At 39.2% G+C, this 19,065-nt stretch overlaps 2 protein-coding genes across 2 annotated transcripts; one reads left to right on the top strand and one right to left on the bottom strand.

The window, feature by feature from the left end:
- The first annotated feature begins 2,827 nt into the window (after positions 1-2,827).
- Positions 2,828-9,682, top strand: LOC109963483 (keratin, type I cytoskeletal 18-A). The gene is made up of 9 exons (XM_020606037.1): positions 2,828-3,091; positions 3,259-3,384; positions 3,894-3,976; positions 4,378-4,534; positions 6,770-6,934; positions 7,080-7,205; positions 8,317-8,534; positions 8,668-8,696; positions 9,423-9,682. Exons 1-9 carry the CDS (start codon positions 2,828-2,830, stop codon positions 9,536-9,538), a joined length of 1,284 nt encoding a protein of 427 aa, XP_020461693.1. The 3' UTR covers positions 9,539-9,682.
- A 2,929-nt stretch (positions 9,683-12,611) lies between these two features.
- On the bottom strand, positions 12,612-14,545 carry rbp4l (retinol binding protein 4, like). The gene is made up of 5 exons (XM_020606032.1): positions 14,497-14,545; positions 14,169-14,286; positions 13,951-14,087; positions 13,202-13,314; positions 12,612-13,116 (listed from the first exon to the last, which is right to left on the bottom strand). Exons 2-5 carry the CDS (start codon positions 14,283-14,285, stop codon positions 12,893-12,895), a joined length of 591 nt encoding a protein of 196 aa, XP_020461688.1. The 5' UTR covers position 14,286; positions 14,497-14,545; the 3' UTR covers positions 12,612-12,892.
- Between the last annotated feature and the right edge of the window lie 4,520 nt (positions 14,546-19,065).

Raw genomic sequence — 19,065 nt, 5'->3', positions numbered from 1 at the left:
AAAGTGTTCTCACTCCCACGGTCTAAAACTCAAACCTGTTCTCAAACTGGTGGCCATGCAAGTATACACATATTTGTGGGTGTGTATAGATTAAATAGATAAAAGTAAGTATTCAATCAGTCAAAGATTTTCACTTGTAGCTCAAATACAGCAACTTCATCTTTTGAGTCACAAATTCATTAGCACTGAAATGTTTTTGGAGTGCATCAAAGTACAACTTAAATTTTCACATATTTTGTGTCAGCATCTAAACTACTACTAGTACAGTCCAGTGGGTTGGTAGTGTTTTGGCTTGGCTGACCTGTTTAAATTGAGCTTTTACTACCTGCAACCATGTTTGTTTTACTTTGACCAGCAGGTTTTCTTTCTCTGAGCCTCTTGTTGAATATTTTATTTTAGAAAAGAGGTCAGGTTGCAGCAAGATGAGTGACTGCAGGACAGGAGGGCTCCAGAGAAGTGCAGGTAGGGCTCACCCAGATATGGGTGAGGGATAGTGACGATAATGAGATATTTAATAGCACAGACACATGAGAGGGCATGCTTTATTGTGATCAGGGATGCTGCTACGTGGAGACGCACACTTTCTTTACAAGACAATGAAGTATGTTGGTACTGCAGCTTGTCCAAAATGGTTTCATTTTGTAATTACTGTATCTGGACTTACCGATATTTTTACAATAACAATGGAGAAAAAATTGAAAGAGGTTGCTCATAATGAGGAAACCACAAGTAATTGCTAGTTTGGTTTTACGGCCCACAACTGGTTTGGTTTAGCCTCACTGGTTCATCAGCAGGCCACTGTTTTTAGCAAAAAAATGTTCTGATAAACAAACTCTATGAACCATGTAACCAGAAACACCACTCCTAATGTTGCTTCATGTCAGAATGTGCAATAAACACCAGTTATTATTATTTCATTTTATATATAAAGTATTTTCTCAACACTCAAGGATGCGTAATAAACACCAAGAGCAATTCAAACATGTAAAACCAATAAAAAAAAAACAGCAAATTACATTTATCAGATAAAACAGTGGTAAAACAGTTATATCAACACACTGCAACAAACTCTGAGATGGTGGTACATCACTGAATATCATAGGGGAGATCGTTCTAAAGCCTTGGTAACTGAAAATATCCCACCAAAGACAAACGGTATTCTGCATTAGTAGATGACAGGTCTGGCTAAAATAATAAACTAGAGTTTTACCACAACGCTCACCTGCGCCTATCTTTCCCAGGACCTTTAGTTGCAGCAAACACACCTCCTGTTCAGAGTTAGCTCCTCCTACTTTCTGGACACCTGCATATAAGCTCACCTGCAGTATGAGTAGTACAGAGCCTTCTGTGTTCCTCTGGATCCTAAACTGAATATATCAGAAGAAAATCCTGGTGAGTACGATATTTGTAAAGAAATTATTAATATTATTATTAGCACATAGACTTCTTATATATATATAATGTAATAATGTGTTATGATTATAATAAAAGGATATAATTATACAAGGTTGGTTAAGATTATAAAAAATTTAAATGCTGTTTTAAATCCAAATAGTTATAGAAAGAAGAAGCTGTTGCCACTATCCCCAAGCAAATAAATCATAAAGATGAAACAAAAGTCTATTTCCTATTGAACAATGTGTCTCCTTGTGACTCTGGAATTCACTCTGAATATTTTCCTGATCATCTGAACAAGGACCGTCTGTCTCCTGCTGGGTCCTTTGTAGTGTTATGAGAACAGTGTCACAAGGATCGAGTGGCAGAGAGAGAGAGAGGTTCCATTGACTGATCTGATCTGCCACTGAAACCCTACCGATAAACACATAAGAGCAAGCATGCATTAAAAAACCACACACACACACACACACACACACACACACACCACAAAAATACCATGACATCCAAACATCAACCAGTCTTGCTTGAAGCCCATGAGGTAATGTGAATATCTGTTATGGGGGAAATATTTAATATTTAATTGTGCTAAATATGACTATTTGTGCAAAGTAGTCATCGTTGAAAATGTAAAGAAAAACACAACTTCATAAAATCTTAATTTTAGATTTCAGAATGTCAACTTTTCAATTACATTACATAAGAATTGTATAGCAGTCTAAACCTTTATGAGGACTATGGAGCCACATTTCATCGCCTCTTTTTGTTTCAGTTTTTGGTCTCTACTTAAATACAAAATGCAGCTTATTATCATAGTAACAGACTACACAAGGGTGTTCTCAGTCCCCGTAAGAGGCTCCTCTTTGACCCAGGACTGAGCTTTAGTCATTTACATTTTGATTTTTCCCCGACTTGAGTTGAAGTTGCATTTCAACAGAGCTGAGAATGACAGACTGAAGTGGCTCTGACCATAAAGTCAGTCATCTCGTCAATGCAGATGGTTAGTTTGAATAGCCACTAGCCTGGTATGTAGTGCTTTTATCATTTTCAGTAGTCTTCAATATTAGGGCCCTCTTGTGTTTCCATTAAAGTCTGCTGGGATAAAACACATTTGCTTAAGGGCCACAGAAGAGCTTTTCTGCAGGCAGTTCTCATGTGACAGTAGGTTTAAATGACTGCAACAGTCTTATATATTTTAGTCATGTATTTTCCTTATGACATCTGCAATATCTGTAACATCCATCCACTGTCTCTTAAGAGAAATGGACCCTCAAGAGCTCTAATAGATGGAACATGTGTGAATGTGCTTTTGTTCTGTTTCTCTCTTCATGTCTTGCCTCCATCTTGTCTTTACAAGTTCATCAACACATCATTGTCTGAATCCAAGTTTCCATGCATTTCTCTCTGTTTTCTGCCTTCACAGCCGTCCATCATGGCTTCCAGTATGTCGGTGAGGAGTTACTCTGTGAGTCGTCAGCCCTCCTTTTCCAGTCGTTCTCTGATTGATACCGGCCGCGCTCGCTCCCGTGCTTCAGTCTCTTTCACAGCAGCTAGTCCACTGACCCGTTCAGCTTCTTTCAGCCAGGACCTCAATGGCCCATTCAGCCTCCATCTTAATGGCCTGCATGGCAACAGCACCAATGAGAAAGAAGCTATGCAGAGTCTCAACAACCGCCTGGCCAACTACCTGGACAAGGTCTGACACATTACGCAGCACAGTAGGCCTACTGGCTGACGGCTGGTCAGCAGCCAAATGGATGATGGGCATATCTTTGGCTCTCTGCTGATAAGGAAATGATACTATTAGCAGCCACGGAAACACTTTGGTCATGAAACAGTCTCTTTCTCTTTGTTTTTTTTCAGGTGCGGACACTGGAGCGCTCCAACGCAGACCTGGAGATGAAGATCAAACAGCTGATGCTCGACCGCATTCCCAAAGGCCACGACCTCGATTCCATGATGGCCCAAGCTCATGCAGTCGAGCAAGAGGTCAGTGATGAAGGAATGCATAGCAAAACAAGCATAGATACAGTAAGACAGGCCACCTTAAATAGCCAGACTGCACGTGGAGAGTTAATGTCACCAACAGAGTGCAAAGTTATGATGACTTTGGTTATTTTACATAGACAAACCACTCATGCAAATGTGAAATGTCTCATAGGAAGACCAGATGCAGAATTTGATCTGCATTAGTTCTCTGAGTTAACTTGTATTATACAAAGCCACAGCAAAGTTAATCATTAGTTTACCTTCTGACTAAACAGAAATAGTTAAAGTTTAATGACATTGGACTGCGCAACTTTATAAAACAAGATTCAAAAGTAGCTTCAGTGCATAAATACTCTTCCATTGGCAGTATAGAAAATACAGTATAAACATAATACATAGTATCATGACATGTAGAAGAATGTATGAACTTTGGTGGACCTGAGCACACACTTTAATCAAGGATGTTGGATGTTTATTTTTTTGTTGCTGCATTTGTTAATCTTTGTCAGGTGAGGAAGAGGACGCTGGAAAATGCTCGTCTCATGTTAGAGATCGATAATGCTAAACTGGCTGCTGATGACTTCAGAATCAAGTCAGTAATTAATGAATAATTGAAAATGAGTTTGATTTGGTTTGAATTGTCTTTTTCATATGACTTATTGAGCCCTTTAGAGTTTAATCAGTCTTTGATTAAGACTTGTGTGCATTTATTTTATGGTGTAGTAGACACAGTTCTAATAAATTATACAGCATTATTGTTTTTTTTTTTAACATTTTTAGTATTTTACCTAATGAATATTATGTAAAGAGATGTCTGTAGATGTATTTAAGATTTAAAACGTTTATTGAAGCATATGAGGGATTTTATATTGCAGTAACAGTAAATAAAGTATTCTGCCTACAGAGGTAAAAGCCAGGGCAAACTTTGAACTCTCCTCCCCACAGTCATATGTTACTGGGCTTTTTCTCTACTATATTTCCCACCATTACAAGGTGGGAGACGGAGCTGGTGATGTGTCAGTCTGTGGAGCGAGATTGTGTTGCTCTGAAAAAGGCCAAGACCGAGCACGAGCAGATCATTGCCTCTCTGAGGGGAGATCTGGACAGCCTGAAAGAAGAACTTTACTTCCTCAAGAAAAACCATGAAGAGGTGAGAGTCATTTCTAATGCTCTCATTTTTGTCACCTTTCTGTTTTTCTTTCACCTCCCTTTTAGTGTTTAGTTTGCTCTTTCTATCATTTCCCATTTCCTTTGTCTCATTGTCCAGCTCTCATTATCCATCTTGCCTCCACAAACAATGAGTTTCTTATCAGATTCACCCAGTTTGGTGGATTTAAGAGGTCTGTTTAGAGTGAACAGAAAACTACCTGCAGGAAGACAGGACAGAGCGAGAGAGAGAGAGAAGCAGTCCTCTGGTTACTACAAACAAAAGGAGCAGGGAGTTCTGGTTTCCCAGACTTACTCTTTCTGCTGATCCCAAGTGTCCAGACCACTGTCCTCTGGGTGAAAGAGAGTCTAAGATAAACTTACCTCATCTCACCAAGGCAAAGGATCTCCTTCATACTGAAAGAAAATGTGAATAAGACTGAACAGTTCCAGTTCTCGTAAGACACTGGAGGCCACTTACAGTCCTCTATTGTACTACGATAAGTGTAAATTAGAGCTGATATGTTGTTTTTTCTATTTTATGCCTTGTGGTCACTGTTTCCATTGAAATCAGTTCTTTATGCTGAAACTATAAACTTTTCCACCACTGAAATAAAAAAGTGCTGTAGCGTCCCTGGGGGTCAGTTGGGAAACTAGATCACTTCCCAAACAAGGAAACTTTACATAAAATCAGAGGTGGAAAGTAATTAAGTACATTTACTCAAGTACTTGCACTTGCACCTGGGGGTCCCTGATGGACTAGTGGCTAGGATTCAGCGCTTGATTCAGAAGCCAAGTGTGTACATGCATGTGTCTGAGTTGCGTCAGGAAGGGCAGACTTCACCATGTGAGTCGTCAGAGTGACGATTTGCTGTGGCGACCCTTTGCAGGAACATCCGAAAGTGACAAGTTATAGTAAAGTTTAATGTTTTATCCAGCAGATATGACAGAGTTCTTAAACCAACATCCAAACAGAACAGAATCAGCATGAAAACAACAGGACTGATGAAGCCAAGTGTCTGAGTTGCACATGATTCCATAAACAGTGACATATACTGTGCTGTAGGTGTGATACTGCACTAAGCACAGTACGCACTGTGAGTGTTAAGTCTGACAAGTGAAGCTAATGTTTCAATCACAGTGTTCACATCTTTGTTGTGAATTATTGTGCTTGTACTTAAGTACAATTTTAAGGTATCTGTACTTTACTTGAGTATTTTCATTTTCTGCTACTTCATACTTTGACTTCACTACAATTTACAGAAAAATATTGTACTTTTTAACCACTACATTTATTTTGATAATTTTAGTTAATTGTTACTTTTCAGAATGAAATTAATGAACCAAAATACAGTATAATCATAGGACTTTACTGAACCCTGGTGGGAAATTTTCAAGCTACCCAGCAGTATGTAAAGTACTGTACTTCAAAGTATAAGCATATACATAATATAGTTAACATTAGCTCTACCTTCACAAGCTGTAACATTAAATGTGATGTGCACAATAATACATCAGTATTATAGTTTAATAATATGATACACATGAATGTGAACTGTGCTATTCTGCATAATGAGTACTTTTATCTTTAGTACTTTAAGTATTATTTTATGTTAATATTATTACTTTTATTTAATTAACAACCTGAATGTAGGCCTTTCCTTGTAACCGTGTTTTTACACCGTGATATTGCTATTTCTACTTAAGTAAACAATCTCTTCCATCACTGCATAAAATAAAGCATTTAACTGTATTTTAGTGCCCAACAAAGGCTGCAAAATTGTGCAACTTATATAAGAGCATTAAGAACAGGCCACACCACATTAAACCAACTTGCATGTGACAAAACACTATGTTCCTGAGAAGAGAGAGTGAAAGAGCCACCGGACATGCATGAGCAGGAGTGTGCCGTGTGTGAGTTGAAAGGACACAGATAAGGTGAGCTCTGCCCCATCAAATATTAATGGAGACCATCTAAATAATTGAGATGCCCTCACATCCTCGCTGCCACCCTGTGGTGTAGGTTTCACAAACCTGCTCCTTGTTCCATATGTCACCTGTCCACGCACATGTTAAACACATTCACAAATTCAACACGTGACACAGACACACAGGTAAACGATGCACATAGAGGTTAGTGTGACTTTTTACCCAGCTTAAACCATATGGTTCTTTCCATTCAACATTATTACACATTATGACAAAGCAACATAGTGGATAACTACTTCTTGTTTTGCAGGAACTTGAGCAGATGAAGTCTCGTCTTGCCAAAGATGAGGTAAACGTGGAGGTGGACTCTGCCAGCGGGCCAGAGCTTGGCACCATTCTGTCTGAACTACGTTCCCAGTATGAAGGGATTGTCAAGAAGAACAAGGAAGAGACAGAGCAGTGGTACCGCAAGAAGGTCAGTGGAGAAACTGCCATTTTATTCCACTGATAAGAGATTTTTTTTTTAATCTGGCAAATTTTCTCCATAGTGTGTTAAGTTACAGTTTATGTCCAATGGCCTGAACAAAGTTAGACAAATTCTGTTTTTATGTCTTGGCCAGCTGGAGACGGTGCAGAATGAGGTGAAGGAGAGCAACGAGGCTCTGAGAAGTGCCCAGAGCGAGCTGACCGAGAGGCAGCGTTTCCTGCAGACCCTGGAGGTGGAGCTGGAGAGTCTGCACAAGCAGGTGAGGAGCTCCGCCTGAGGAGGAAGCTGACGTGGGGAGCAGTAGCAATGCATGCTCACAAACACAACCAGACACATATAAGTTAGATGAAATGGAAAAAAAAAAAAAACTATCTCCATGTCTACATACAAAGTGAATGTGTGAGTTTTCATACCTTTTGGCTGCATAAGAATGAAAAAGACTGACACTGAGATTAGGAAACTGAACAATATGGTTGTGAGAGGGATTCACTAAACTGTTGTTTCTCCTGAAGCCTGACATAGTTGTGGTTTGGTTTAAAAATAATTGTGCAACTTATATTTCTACATTTGGAGCTGTGAAAACAAAATCTAATGCACATGAAGCTGTGCAAATACCATGATTGTGACTTTAAAAATATGGTTAGGAGTGTTACCTTTTCACAAAGCCCTGGTGAGCTGTGGTACTGTGCTAAAGAAAGCTAGTTTTATAAGGGATTTGTCAAATAATAACAAAAAAAAAATCCTTAAGAAGCTTAGGGTCAGAACAGTTTTTAATTTGAGCTTTGTCATCATGCTGTACTGTCTAGGTGTCTGAGAAAATTCATTTTGTTTTTCACTCTGCTGTAATCCGGTGTTGACAGTAAACATGTTCTCCCACGCTGCTAAGCCATTCCATGTCATACTGGATTGAGCTGCTGACGTGTGAGGGGGAGAGTTTCGGTGGTGAGGTGGGTAATTGTATCAGAACAGCGAATGTTTGCTTTGGATGCCAAGGCCTTGTTAGCTTACAGGTATTTGTTAATGATCAAGGGACATTCTTGAGGTTTGTTTTCTACTGGCAAACATCCTATTAGGAAAGAGAAGGTTTAAGATCTGAAACAGTTTATCAACAGCCAACCAAACACATCGCATTTGCACAATGTAACAATCCCATCAGCACAGTAGAGTCACTGTGATGAACTCACAGAATTATAAATAATTTGGGACATTTCTTGATTTGGCCAACAATTTAAGAGTCCCAGGTCACCAGGCCTTTAAACCATGAACTAATATTATGATTATGGGCAATGTTAAAACCACAAAATGGCAATATTAGACCCATGCAGATAAGGCAGGCCAGCCTTATTATTATTTTCCCTTTCTCTCCTCAGATTGCAGCGCTGGAAGGTAACCTGGCTGAGACAGGTCAGAAGTACTCTGCTGAGATGGAAAAGCTGCAGGTCACCCTGAGCCAGCTGGAGGACCACCTGTCCCAGCTCAGACTAGAGATGCAGCGCACCAAGACTGACTACGAGCAGCTCCTCCGCATCAAGCAAAATCTGGAAATGGAGATTGCTACCTACAGGCGCTTACTGGAGGGAGAGGAAACGTGAGTTTTCAACAGTCCCATAAAGAAAGAATGAATTCCAAGACTTGGGAGTAGGCAGCGATAATGGGTATGTTCATTTTGTTTTCAAGTCAATCCAAAGCTGATTCTAACATGTTTTCTTCCCACCTCTCAGAGTCAAAGAAGTTCCTCCTCCACCAAAAAGTGAGTCTTTGGCTTCTGACTTTTAGCTGAGCTGTATGTCAGAACAACAGAATAACAGTCAAGCAGCATTTATGTCATAGTACAGTAGCACAGCAGTGGTCATTCATGCATTTTGAATACATCTTATCACAATCGGGGAAGTAAAAAAAATTACTTGATTTACCATTTGTTGCGTAATAGCCAAACCTTATATGGATTCAGATGTGAATTTGAGACAGCGCCCTATAGGGAGACTGACAGAGTGACGTATCTTCCTTTACACACACTTAAGAGCCCCAAGACCACAAATTGCTCAGCTTCTTAAGCAACAAATATGGGTGTGAAAATATTTATCCCAATGTTGTAACTGAGGTCTTTATGTGAATGACTCACTCACAACTGGAATAACAAACTGCAAGGTGCTTTGAAAATGTTCTTTGTCTTACACAATTAAAAGACTAAAGGTGACACTGAATCAAAGTCTGTAATGTCTTTATGAAACAAAAGTTTACCTGTTTTTACAACCCATGGTTTTAGTCTCATTTGACATATTTTTCTCTTGTCTCTTAATTTCTTTCTCATTAAATCTCACATTATCAAACTCTTCTCATCTAGTATCATCAATGTCAAAAGCTCTTATTCTAATAAAAATATTTTCTAATCTCATATTAATGTGTGTTTTTTCAGCTAATTTAATTCTAAACATTTGTTCTCTCTTTTCTCATCTGATCATTTCTGTCTGTGCAGAGGAGCCAGATGTTCGCACCAGGAAGATTGTGAAGGTGGTGACTCAGACAATGGTCAATGGCAAAGTGGTGGACGAATCCAGCGAGGTGGAGCAGATTGAGGAGACCAAGAAATAGAAGGAGGAACGAAGAGGACATGGAGATAAAACAAATTAAAACCCGAGAATGGCACAGTGATTTGCAAAACAAAAAGAAAGAGAGAGGAAGAAGTGAAAAAAAAACATTAGAGATTAGATCAGAGTACTGCACAACAGCTGTGGAAATAAAGCAACATTCATTCTTACAACAGAGACTACATATGACTTTGAAATTGGCATTTTTGTGGGTGCGTTACTTGACTATTAATGTTTTGTGTTTTCCTAAAGTCAGCTTATCAGTAATGAGCTAACTACAAACAGATATACCCTCTATTTGTTATCTGCTGTAGCTATGCATTCTTATATCAGTTTTGAATAGAGAAGTGTGTTTGAAACAAACTAACTACTGATATGTTTTTATTCTGTTTTACTAATAAAATGTTAACCAAAATATGTATTTCTTAGCATGGTGAAAATGTATTTCATGCCTTGACTCCTTTTACAAAAATATCACAAAACTGTCTGTTTTTGTGTTTGTAGTCCATCAGAATTAAAAGTTTAATTCATCCATTACATGTTTGCAACTTTTGTATTTGGTGCATTTGACAAGGACTTAAACAAGACACAAGAAACAAAATGAAGAGTCTGCAGCCATGCTAGTTGCTTTGCGAGGCTGCTTTGAGCTAAATGCTACCATGCTTACGATGACCACGCTAACATGCTGATGTTTAGCATACTGTTTACAGATTTCACTATAGTTGAGTAGGTTAGCATGTTAGCATTCCCATGTCATGCAGGTATCTATAATCTAAGATGATGCCAAAACAAACACCAGAGGAGATGAAAGGGAAAGAAACTGATGCCTTATACTGACTTGACTGATATCATGGCCTGAGGATTTCCTCCTGAGAGTTTGTTATAAAGTCACCATTTGTTTACAGAGCAGTCAGACAAATTCCCAGGTGGACAACTCATAAAAACAGACTCAGGAAAGCAGATGAGTTTGGCAGGAGCACAAACACATAATCAGGTGGTCAGCAAAGTTGGCAAGAACGTCTGCAGGTAGACAGCTGGACAAACAGATAAGGCAGAAACCTTTGTTTCACATGATTATCATAATGGGGATCATAGTTAACCACTCTACTGTATCAGCATTTATTTATGACCTATTACATACATTTTCAAGTGCATTTTTATATTAATGAATCAATAAAAAGTTTTTCACAGTACAAAATACAGACACTCATTCCTGAAATGTGAACAAGTGCACTGTGAACAGACAGAATCCTCTCACTCATTTTGCATCTAATTCTTGAAGGATTTCATTTTCACATAATGAAGATGAAGAGTGGAAGTTCAAGAGCAGGACTATGCCCCTAACGCGCCCCTTCCCCTGCAACCTGCCTAGAAACACTTTCTCTCTCCACCTGCAGAGTGCTTTCATTTCTTGTAAAACCCTCCAGCCTTTTGTGTCTATCCCATCATTTCGCTTCCTTTCTAAACTCCTGTACCTCTCCTCTTCTTTCTTACTGTTTTTCCTGCTTCCTATGGGGGACCCACCACATCCGAGTGCCACCAAAAGCCTTCCCCCAAAACACTCTAATAGTCACCAAGCAGCATCAGCACAAAGTTCCACATAGGCATGGTCCTTACCAGTGAATTTACATATGGATTTAGAAAATGAAGTACATTACGGGTAGTAATACGAAATGTTGCTGAATTTATGAGAAACAGCAGCAGTTTGTTACATGTACTTCTTATGTATATTTCCTGGAAAGAGCTGCAAAAGTCTAACAGTATTAACTGGAAGCAGCTGCAGTTGATGACAAATGAAAAAGTTTTCTCCATGTTTATTGAGTTGCACAGTAAATTTTCTGCCACTTACAATCACACAGGAAAGTACATTTTCAGTTTAAGATTTCTTGAGCAATGAGCAAAATTCTTTCAACATTAAGTTAGTTTGAAATTACACAAAACTGAAAAATGTGCCAAATGAACATGTTCACTATTTTGTACAGTTGGTACAAAATTAAACTGTATATTACTGATAACTGATAACATTTCCAAAGAAATACATTTTATATTAAGGTCCCTCTTGGAAATAAAACTATCAAGGTGAAGGACCTGCCAAATCAAATGCTTTCAGATTTCATTTCATTAAATTTTTTTACACTCTGTTTAATGAGACTTCTTTACTGTAGCTAGCATGGGCCATGGCGATTACTTTTGTGTGTGTGTGTGTGTGTGTGTGTGTGTGTGCCTCTACAAACACTAAACATTTTCAGTTTTTGTTCCGCAGTGCCACTGCCGTGCCTGTACCGTCCACAAACAGAAGCTTGTTCATGTTTTCTCATATATTTTAAATGACAGCCACTAGAATATACAGGTATAGTCACCTTCTGTCTTTCACGCAGACAGAAACCCAGAGAGACAGTAATGACAGAGATAAGTAGGATCAATGGATTAAGCAGTCTGGTGACGTAAAAGCAAGCATGATATTCTCTAAGTGGAGATGTTGCCTTTAGGCACCATTTAGAAGATCACACCCCAGCACCAGACAAAAATACATGTAGGCAGGGAGACAAACAGCGTGTGGCTTCAAAGAACAAAACAGCCACATAACAGATGAACTCTACTTCTTCTTTAAGAAAAAAATAGAAACTCATGTACAATAAGTCATCATGTATCCGAGCTTCCTTTCCTAGTGTGATTTCTTTACTGGTGTGTGTTCCCGTTTTCAGATACACTATTTGAACAAGAACAGGAGGACAGTGTAAACACACTTTAACAATCCCCCTCCGCCACTAAAGATACTTCACTGCCATGCATCAAATAAAATAGGATAGACTGCCGAATTTTCTCCTTTGTGTTATCTTTATGTTTAGAGTTTTGTGTCCAAGCAAACTACACACTGCTTACTTCTTCTTACATACATGCCTCAGTAAATGAATGATAGAGAGACAAAGTCATTACAAATGAGATTGCTTGTACTGACTGTCCTGCCTGAGGGCATCAGCTCCACTGCATCTTTGTTACAGCACAAAAGGACAACATTTCTGTAAAATCTGTTTTCTTTTATTTTGATTTACACTCAAGACACCACAACAATAGTGAAATTTTTCTTGGACAAACAGTGGATGGATATGAGTGATAGAGGAGGATATGGATGTACTGTCTTCACTTCACAAATTTTTTTTTTTAAGCCTTTTCCCCTTGTTCTCATTTGGTTTTTATTTTTGCATCTGTCCATTGACTCTACATGATCATTCTCACATATACAACAAACACACTTTCTCTCACACGTACACTTTCATTTTCCCTGCCCTTGCTTTCAAGCCACCTATAGGCTACAGCTAGCTGGCACCCTCTTCTGTCTGCATCTCTCTACTTCTCTCTAGCAGGCTCCAGACTGCAGTACAGGTTGAAACTGCCCGGCCATGCAGATATCCTCCTGTTTCTGATGCACGATGCGCTGGATGGCAGGAGGCAGGCCACGCGGGTTCCTGGAGAAGATGATGGCATAGCCGTCATCGCAGCTTCCATCCTCCTTCAGGGTGCGGCAGGCATAGGTGATGGCATAGTTGTCATAATCAGTGTCGATCACCCAGTAATTGTCACCTGGTTACAAAGACACGATGAGAGATCAGTGAGTGTGGTGAGGAATGAGGGGAGGATGTGAGGGGACTGTTTATGCAGAGCTTACCTCCACTGGACAGGTAGCTGGCCAAGCCCTGGTAGTTCATGAACATCTTGCCAGGGGTGGCAGGGTCAGGGACAGAGTACTTGGCAGCCATGTCAGCACACACAACCCAGAAGCTGCAGTGATGATACAAACATACATGTTAACATCTTTACAAAGTACAAAACATAAAAGAAATCCCTTGACTTCTGTTGATTTCATTGCTATTAAAATGTTAATAGTGTAAATCTCAAAAATTATTGTAACAGCATAGTCCATGTAAAAAAATATTTTATAATTACTGTAATTAAAGCCTATATTGATTTCAGTGCATGTCATGAGCACTTAGTGTGGATGCAAGCCCACATTCCTGTGTAAAAACCCTCCTGTCCAATCTGCGTTTCTTTCTAATCCTACCTAATCCAGGACAAACCCAACTTGTGGCTAATGCAGTTCAGAAAGTGCTCCTATAAAACGTATAGTTCTTCTTCTTCATATCTTTAAATCTTGAGCAGAACTTGAGCACCTTTCTTAACTTCTGACGTCTGAACACTTGAGCTGCCCTCACCTCCCCAGATCTTAATGAGTCAAGAAAGTCTTTGTGACTAAACTGACCTTTTGCCCTAACCAGGAGGGGGGTTAAAAGAGGGAAGCTGGTTTTGGTTGTGATAAAGCTGATCATGTAGTTTTATCTGTAGATAATAAATGAAATAAGACAGGGAGGGTTCCTGTGAGTCCAAAGAAACTACTGTATAAATGGCCCTCAGACTTGCCCAAACAGAGTGACCCGTCCCTTGGAGGAGGCGGTCATGGACCCATCATCATCGATGGTGTACTCAGCTGAGATGTTGTCCTGCAGGAACAGGCCTTCTGGATCTTTCTTCTGCAGTGCGTACCACTTCCCTGCATACTACAGTGAAAAAGAAAGAAGGAAGAAATTCAGAAACTGTTGTAAATTATTGTGTTGCTTGTGTGTTTTTAATTTACTCACCCTTTTTGGGTCAAAGTCCTGTTTGACTGAGAAGCTGTCAACAACACAGGAGGAAGACAGACCTCGCTCTACACAGGCCACCAAGACCAGCAGCAGGGCCAGCTTAGAGGATCCCATTCTATAATATACATAAATATCAGTGTCATACTGTAGTATGGAGTACTTCAAGGATATGGACTAGAAACACTGTTTCTCATTTCAGTAGTTAAATCTGACAGAATATAAGGTGTACACATGTCATAAATGTAACTGATAAAATGTAAAGAAATCCTCAAACTAGTAATTAGAGGGTGAAGAATCTTATAATGGATAAATGTCAGTCTCTTACCTGTTCTGGTTCAAAGTTGCAACTCCGGTTAAGATTCTAGCAGTGTACGTGTTTGTCCACCACATTAGGTCTCATGTCTGAAGCTGCCTTTATATACACTCTCCACAGACAGGCTTAGGGCTGATTTTCATTGCCTGGGACTAAATAAGGTACTTAAATCTTGAGGTAATCCTGTTGGGTCGAAATACTTACTGTAATCTGGCTTCTATGTTTAAACCTTAGACTTATTTTAAAAACAATTAGACCTTATGTAACTAATTGGAAGCACAGGGCAATGGACACATGCACACTAGAACAGACAAATGAACTGCATTTGTATGTGTGCAAAATATACACAAATAGAGGTTGATTTGATTAAAATGGCTAAAATTTGAAAGAGTCTAATGCCACCAGGGTTGGTCCTGGAATCTTTACTTAAATAAAGCAAAATGCCATCTTAGACAATAGAGAATAAATCTGGAGATGATAGCAATGAAATGTATTAAGGGCTTGTTGAGGGTTTGCTTTTAAATGGCAGCTGCCAACACCCATTAGTGAAAGAGAATTATTAGAACCCAGCCAAACTCTGTTATGTTTATGGCTTCTGAAGTAGCATCAGACACTTTTCAGCTTTGTTTTCTGATGTCTGCCTTATGAAGAAAGATATTTATACATTTTGAGTGCACTATCTGAATGAATCAGTTTACAAGGCTTACAAATAATTTTGTAAATGCAACATATCTGCAGTGTTATGCTAATTAAAATTTGATGGCATTATACCAATATACATGTGACAGCTTCCGATAACCAATCATCTTTTTATTTATTTAATCTATTGAATTTGAAGGTTAAAGAGTCACAGTTTTTGCATGCAGAACAGGAGAATGGGCTCTGTGAGAGAGCCAGGACCTGGCAGCACTGCCGCCTGTGTGGCACCTCATCAGCATGCAGCATCACAACCCCCCACGCCATAGGGGGCAGCCATAATCCCCCGCCTGCTCGCCACTTCTCTGTCTCTCCTCCTTCACTTGTCTTGGGCCTTCTCCAGCTCATCGGCTTAGTGGAGCTACAATTCCTTTCTTTTCTCCTCTGCTCATGTTAGTCTTCTGTTCTTGTCTCTTCTGTTGTTATCTACTGTGCTTCTCTCTCCTCATTCCCTCCCTTTTGTCTCTCCTCTTCCCTTCTTTCCCCTCTGATCTGGTTCACGGTTCAAATTAGACAAATAAATACAGAGAATCCACAGTCATTATACCCAGAGCCCACATTTACATCCATAATGCATTTCACAGACAGCACTCTCACCTTTGCAATAAGAATGATCACCTTTATTGGCCAAGTATGTTACACACAAGGAATTTGTTTCCAGTACAGAACCAACAGCAGCCATCTGTGGTGCCAACTCAGTTGATGGTTCTAACCATCGAGAGGGTTCAGTGTCTTGCCCAAGGACACTTCGACTGCAGGCAGATTCAAACCTTCAACCTTCTGGTTGGGAGACAACTGCTCTACCCACTGCACCAATGTCACCCCTCCCCAATAACTGTGTAAGGTAACACCTAAGAGAGGAAACCTTAAGATGAAGTTGTGCAAACTCGTTAAAAACAGTCGCACCCCATGATAAAATTTACACCACTGAGCTATGGAAGAAGTGACACATGACTTTAATGAACTCTTCTCACCTGGCAAACTTCTTTCTCTTCTTCTTCAGAATCTGTAACAGGTTTCTCCAGTCATGATTGGAGTCGTGTCTGCCACTCTATCTCTGTTGTTCTCTCATGTCACTGTCTTTTGTTCATAAACAAATAGATAAGTAAAAAGGTTACATCATATGATGATCTGAACTGGATTTATGACTAGGGGACAATAATCTTTGTTTGCATTGTACTGTTATATGTGAGATGTTGTGATCTTGTTTGAGTCATGGAAACATATTTTTGGTTTCTTATACTGTAACTTTTGTGGGCTGGGTCCTTGCAAGTCCATAATAAATAACATAGCAATGCGAATATAAACTCCAGCTTACATTGCCTCTTAAGACGGTAAAGAATTTTCATTTTGATTAATCCTTATCTTATATCTGCATTTCTTCCAGGGTCATAAGCTGCTGATCATCAGCACCACTAGTTGTAAAGACGTCCTTCAGGAAATGGGAATGTTAAAAGCGTTCAGCACCATCATCCACATTCCCAACATCTCAAGTGAAAAGGAGCTGCTCGAGGCCCTAGAGGTAACTTGCACCAAAGCAAATGCATACACTCAACATGCATGTGCTAAATGCACGCAGTCAAACCAGTCACTGTCTTCAAGAATGATATTTACTTTTGTCAGAGAAGTTGTTAAACATTCTGTTATACTGTCACATTCTACATTAATCACCTATAACCTACTTGTGGCCAGTGTTCTGCTAGTCTTCACCTCTTCAAGAACAAGTACAGTGCAAAAGGAGAGTGAAATACTTCTTTGTCAGCGTAGAAACACGTGGCACCGTAATTGCAGCACTTATTCTGAAGACCTTATCCCTAATTCTTGACACGGACTGCATGTCTTGTGCTTTTATCACATTGCCTTAGTTTAGTTTATCTCAGCTGCAAAGATTTTGATGGTGTTGGTCATAATTAACATATAATTTTTAAGTTGCAGTCAGACCAAACTTCAGGCCAAAAGAATGGTGGACAGGAAATTGGACGGAAGGGAGTTGTAAACATGAGCTGTGGGAGCCAGCATGGCTGCAGGTCTGACAACACCTGTCCACAAAACTGTCAGTTACACCGTGTTTTATCTAACACTGTTGTTGTCCCTGCATTCAGTGCAGCCAAGCAATATCTTTGCTTTCATGCTGTTTGCATTATTTCACTATGCAACTGTAAGCAAGCAAGCAAACTTTATTTATATAGCACCTTTCTAAACCTACGTTACAAGGTGCTTTCCAGTAAAACATAAAAATAATAAAAATAAATAAAACCAGATAAAACATCTACACAATAAAATAACAGCAAAAATGCATAATCAAAACAAATACATCAATCAATAACATTGTTAAAAGCCAATGAATACAAATGTGTTTTGAGCAGTGATTCTCTAAAAGATTTAGACAGCTTCGTTGTTGTAAAGCACGTTATAGGAAATCTTTCCTGCCTTATTCCATTAATTTGTACAATACATCATCTTTGAGCATTAGATGATTCCTGGATTGACAGTAATTGTATACTGAATCACCTTTTGTATAGATTTGCATATGTTTGATTCATCATGTGATTATGTATATGTACTTGATTGTGTTGGGTTTTGTTTTTAACTTTTAATGTATTTTTATTTGTTTTATATTTTAGTGGGTTATCTATTCTATTTATTGGTATGTGTGCTTGATATTGAGTGTGAACCACTGCTGAAACAATGCAATTTCCCAGATTGGGATTAATAAAGTATTTCTATCTATTCTATCTATCTATTTAAAAACAGTCAGGTTCGGAGCAGATCTAATATCCCATGGCAAACCATTCCACAGTATAGGAGCCTGAACTGAAAGAGCTCGGTCTCCCCAATGTTTCCGTCTGGACTTCGGTACTTCCAGGAACAACTGGTTTGAAGACCTACGTAAGTGTCCTTTCAGGAGCATAAAAACACACAAGCTCAGAGATATAAGAAAGTGCTAGACCATGTACAGCCATATAGGCAAACATCAACAATTTAAAATCAATCCTAAAATGAACAGGAAGCCACTGGAGTTATATGCTCATGACGACATGTATTAGTCAAAAGATGAGCTGCTGCATTTTGGACCAACTGGAGCTGGGACAATAAACCTTGACAAATGCCAGTATACAGTGCCTTACGATAATCAAGTCTAGAGCTAAGGCATGAATTGTCTTTTCAAAATCACTAAAAGAAAAAGTATTTAACCTTAGCCAGAAGTCTCAAATGAAAAAAGCTGGCTTTGACCACAGATTTTATCAATTCATCCGGCTTAAGAGCACCATCAAATACCACCCCAAGATTCCTCACATGAGGCCTCAGGTAGGGGGCCAAAGAGCTAGGAATATCAGAATTAGTGACACCAGAGTTACCAGTTAAACACATTCTGTCTTACTTTTATTAATATGTAAGAAATTATGTGATAACCACGCCTTAATGTCCCTCAGGCAATCCATCAAGGTCTGTAATGAGTTGCTCTTCTTGACATTCAATGGCAGATAAATTTGAATATCCTCTGCATAACAGTGAAAAGACAACCCATATTTCATAAAAATCGATCCTAGGGGAAGTAAATATAAAGAAAAGAGGACTGGCCCAAGGATGGATCCTTGAGGAACACCACAGTTCAGAAGAACAACAGAAGAAGAGAACTCATCAATGTGTACAGAAAAACTCCTATCAGACAAATATGATTCAAACCATTTAAGAACAACACAATAAAGTACTACAGACTGCTGCAGATGGGACAACAAAATACGATGGTCCACTGTGTCAAAAGCACCCGAAAGGTTTAAGAGAATGTGTGACTTGAAGCAAACAGGTCTTGACTAGTATAAACAGGAAATGACATCCAGTGACGTGCGGTCAGGGGAGGCAGGGGAGGGAGGGGCTCCCCCT

Source organism: Monopterus albus, unplaced genomic scaffold (genome assembly GCF_001952655.1).
Source record: "Monopterus albus unplaced genomic scaffold, M_albus_1.0 scaffold75.1, whole genome shotgun sequence".
In the NCBI taxonomy this organism is placed as follows: Eukaryota; Metazoa; Chordata; class Actinopteri; order Synbranchiformes; family Synbranchidae; genus Monopterus; species Monopterus albus.
Note: the sequence above shows the minus strand (reverse complement) of the source record. Positions and strands in the feature narration are given on the sequence as shown.

What these genes read in the sequence shown, in the direction of transcription:
- LOC109963483 (XM_020606037.1), top strand. Translation starts at nt 2,828, where the DNA reads ATGGCTTCCAGTATGTCGGTGAGGAGTTACTCTGTGAGTCGTCAGCCC. An exon ending in GCTGATGACTTCAGAATCAA is followed by an intron (nt 3,977 to 4,377) that starts GTCAGTAATTAA and finishes CACCATTACAAG; the next exon opens with GTGGGAGACGGAGCTGGTGA. An exon ending in TGGAGAGTCTGCACAAGCAG is followed by an intron (nt 7,206 to 8,316) that starts GTGAGGAGCTCC and finishes TTCTCTCCTCAG; the next exon opens with ATTGCAGCGCTGGAAGGTAA.
- rbp4l (XM_020606032.1), bottom strand. Translation starts at nt 14,285, where the DNA reads ATGGGATCCTCTAAGCTGGCCCTGCTGCTGGTCTTGGTGGCCTGTGTA. An exon ending in AGGACTTTGACCCAAAAAGG is followed by an intron (nt 14,088 to 14,168) that starts GTGAGTAAATTA and finishes TTTTCACTGTAG; the next exon opens with TATGCAGGGAAGTGGTACGC. An exon ending in GGACGGGTCACTCTGTTTGG is followed by an intron (nt 13,315 to 13,950) that starts GCAAGTCTGAGG and finishes TCATCACTGCAG; the next exon opens with CTTCTGGGTTGTGTGTGCTG.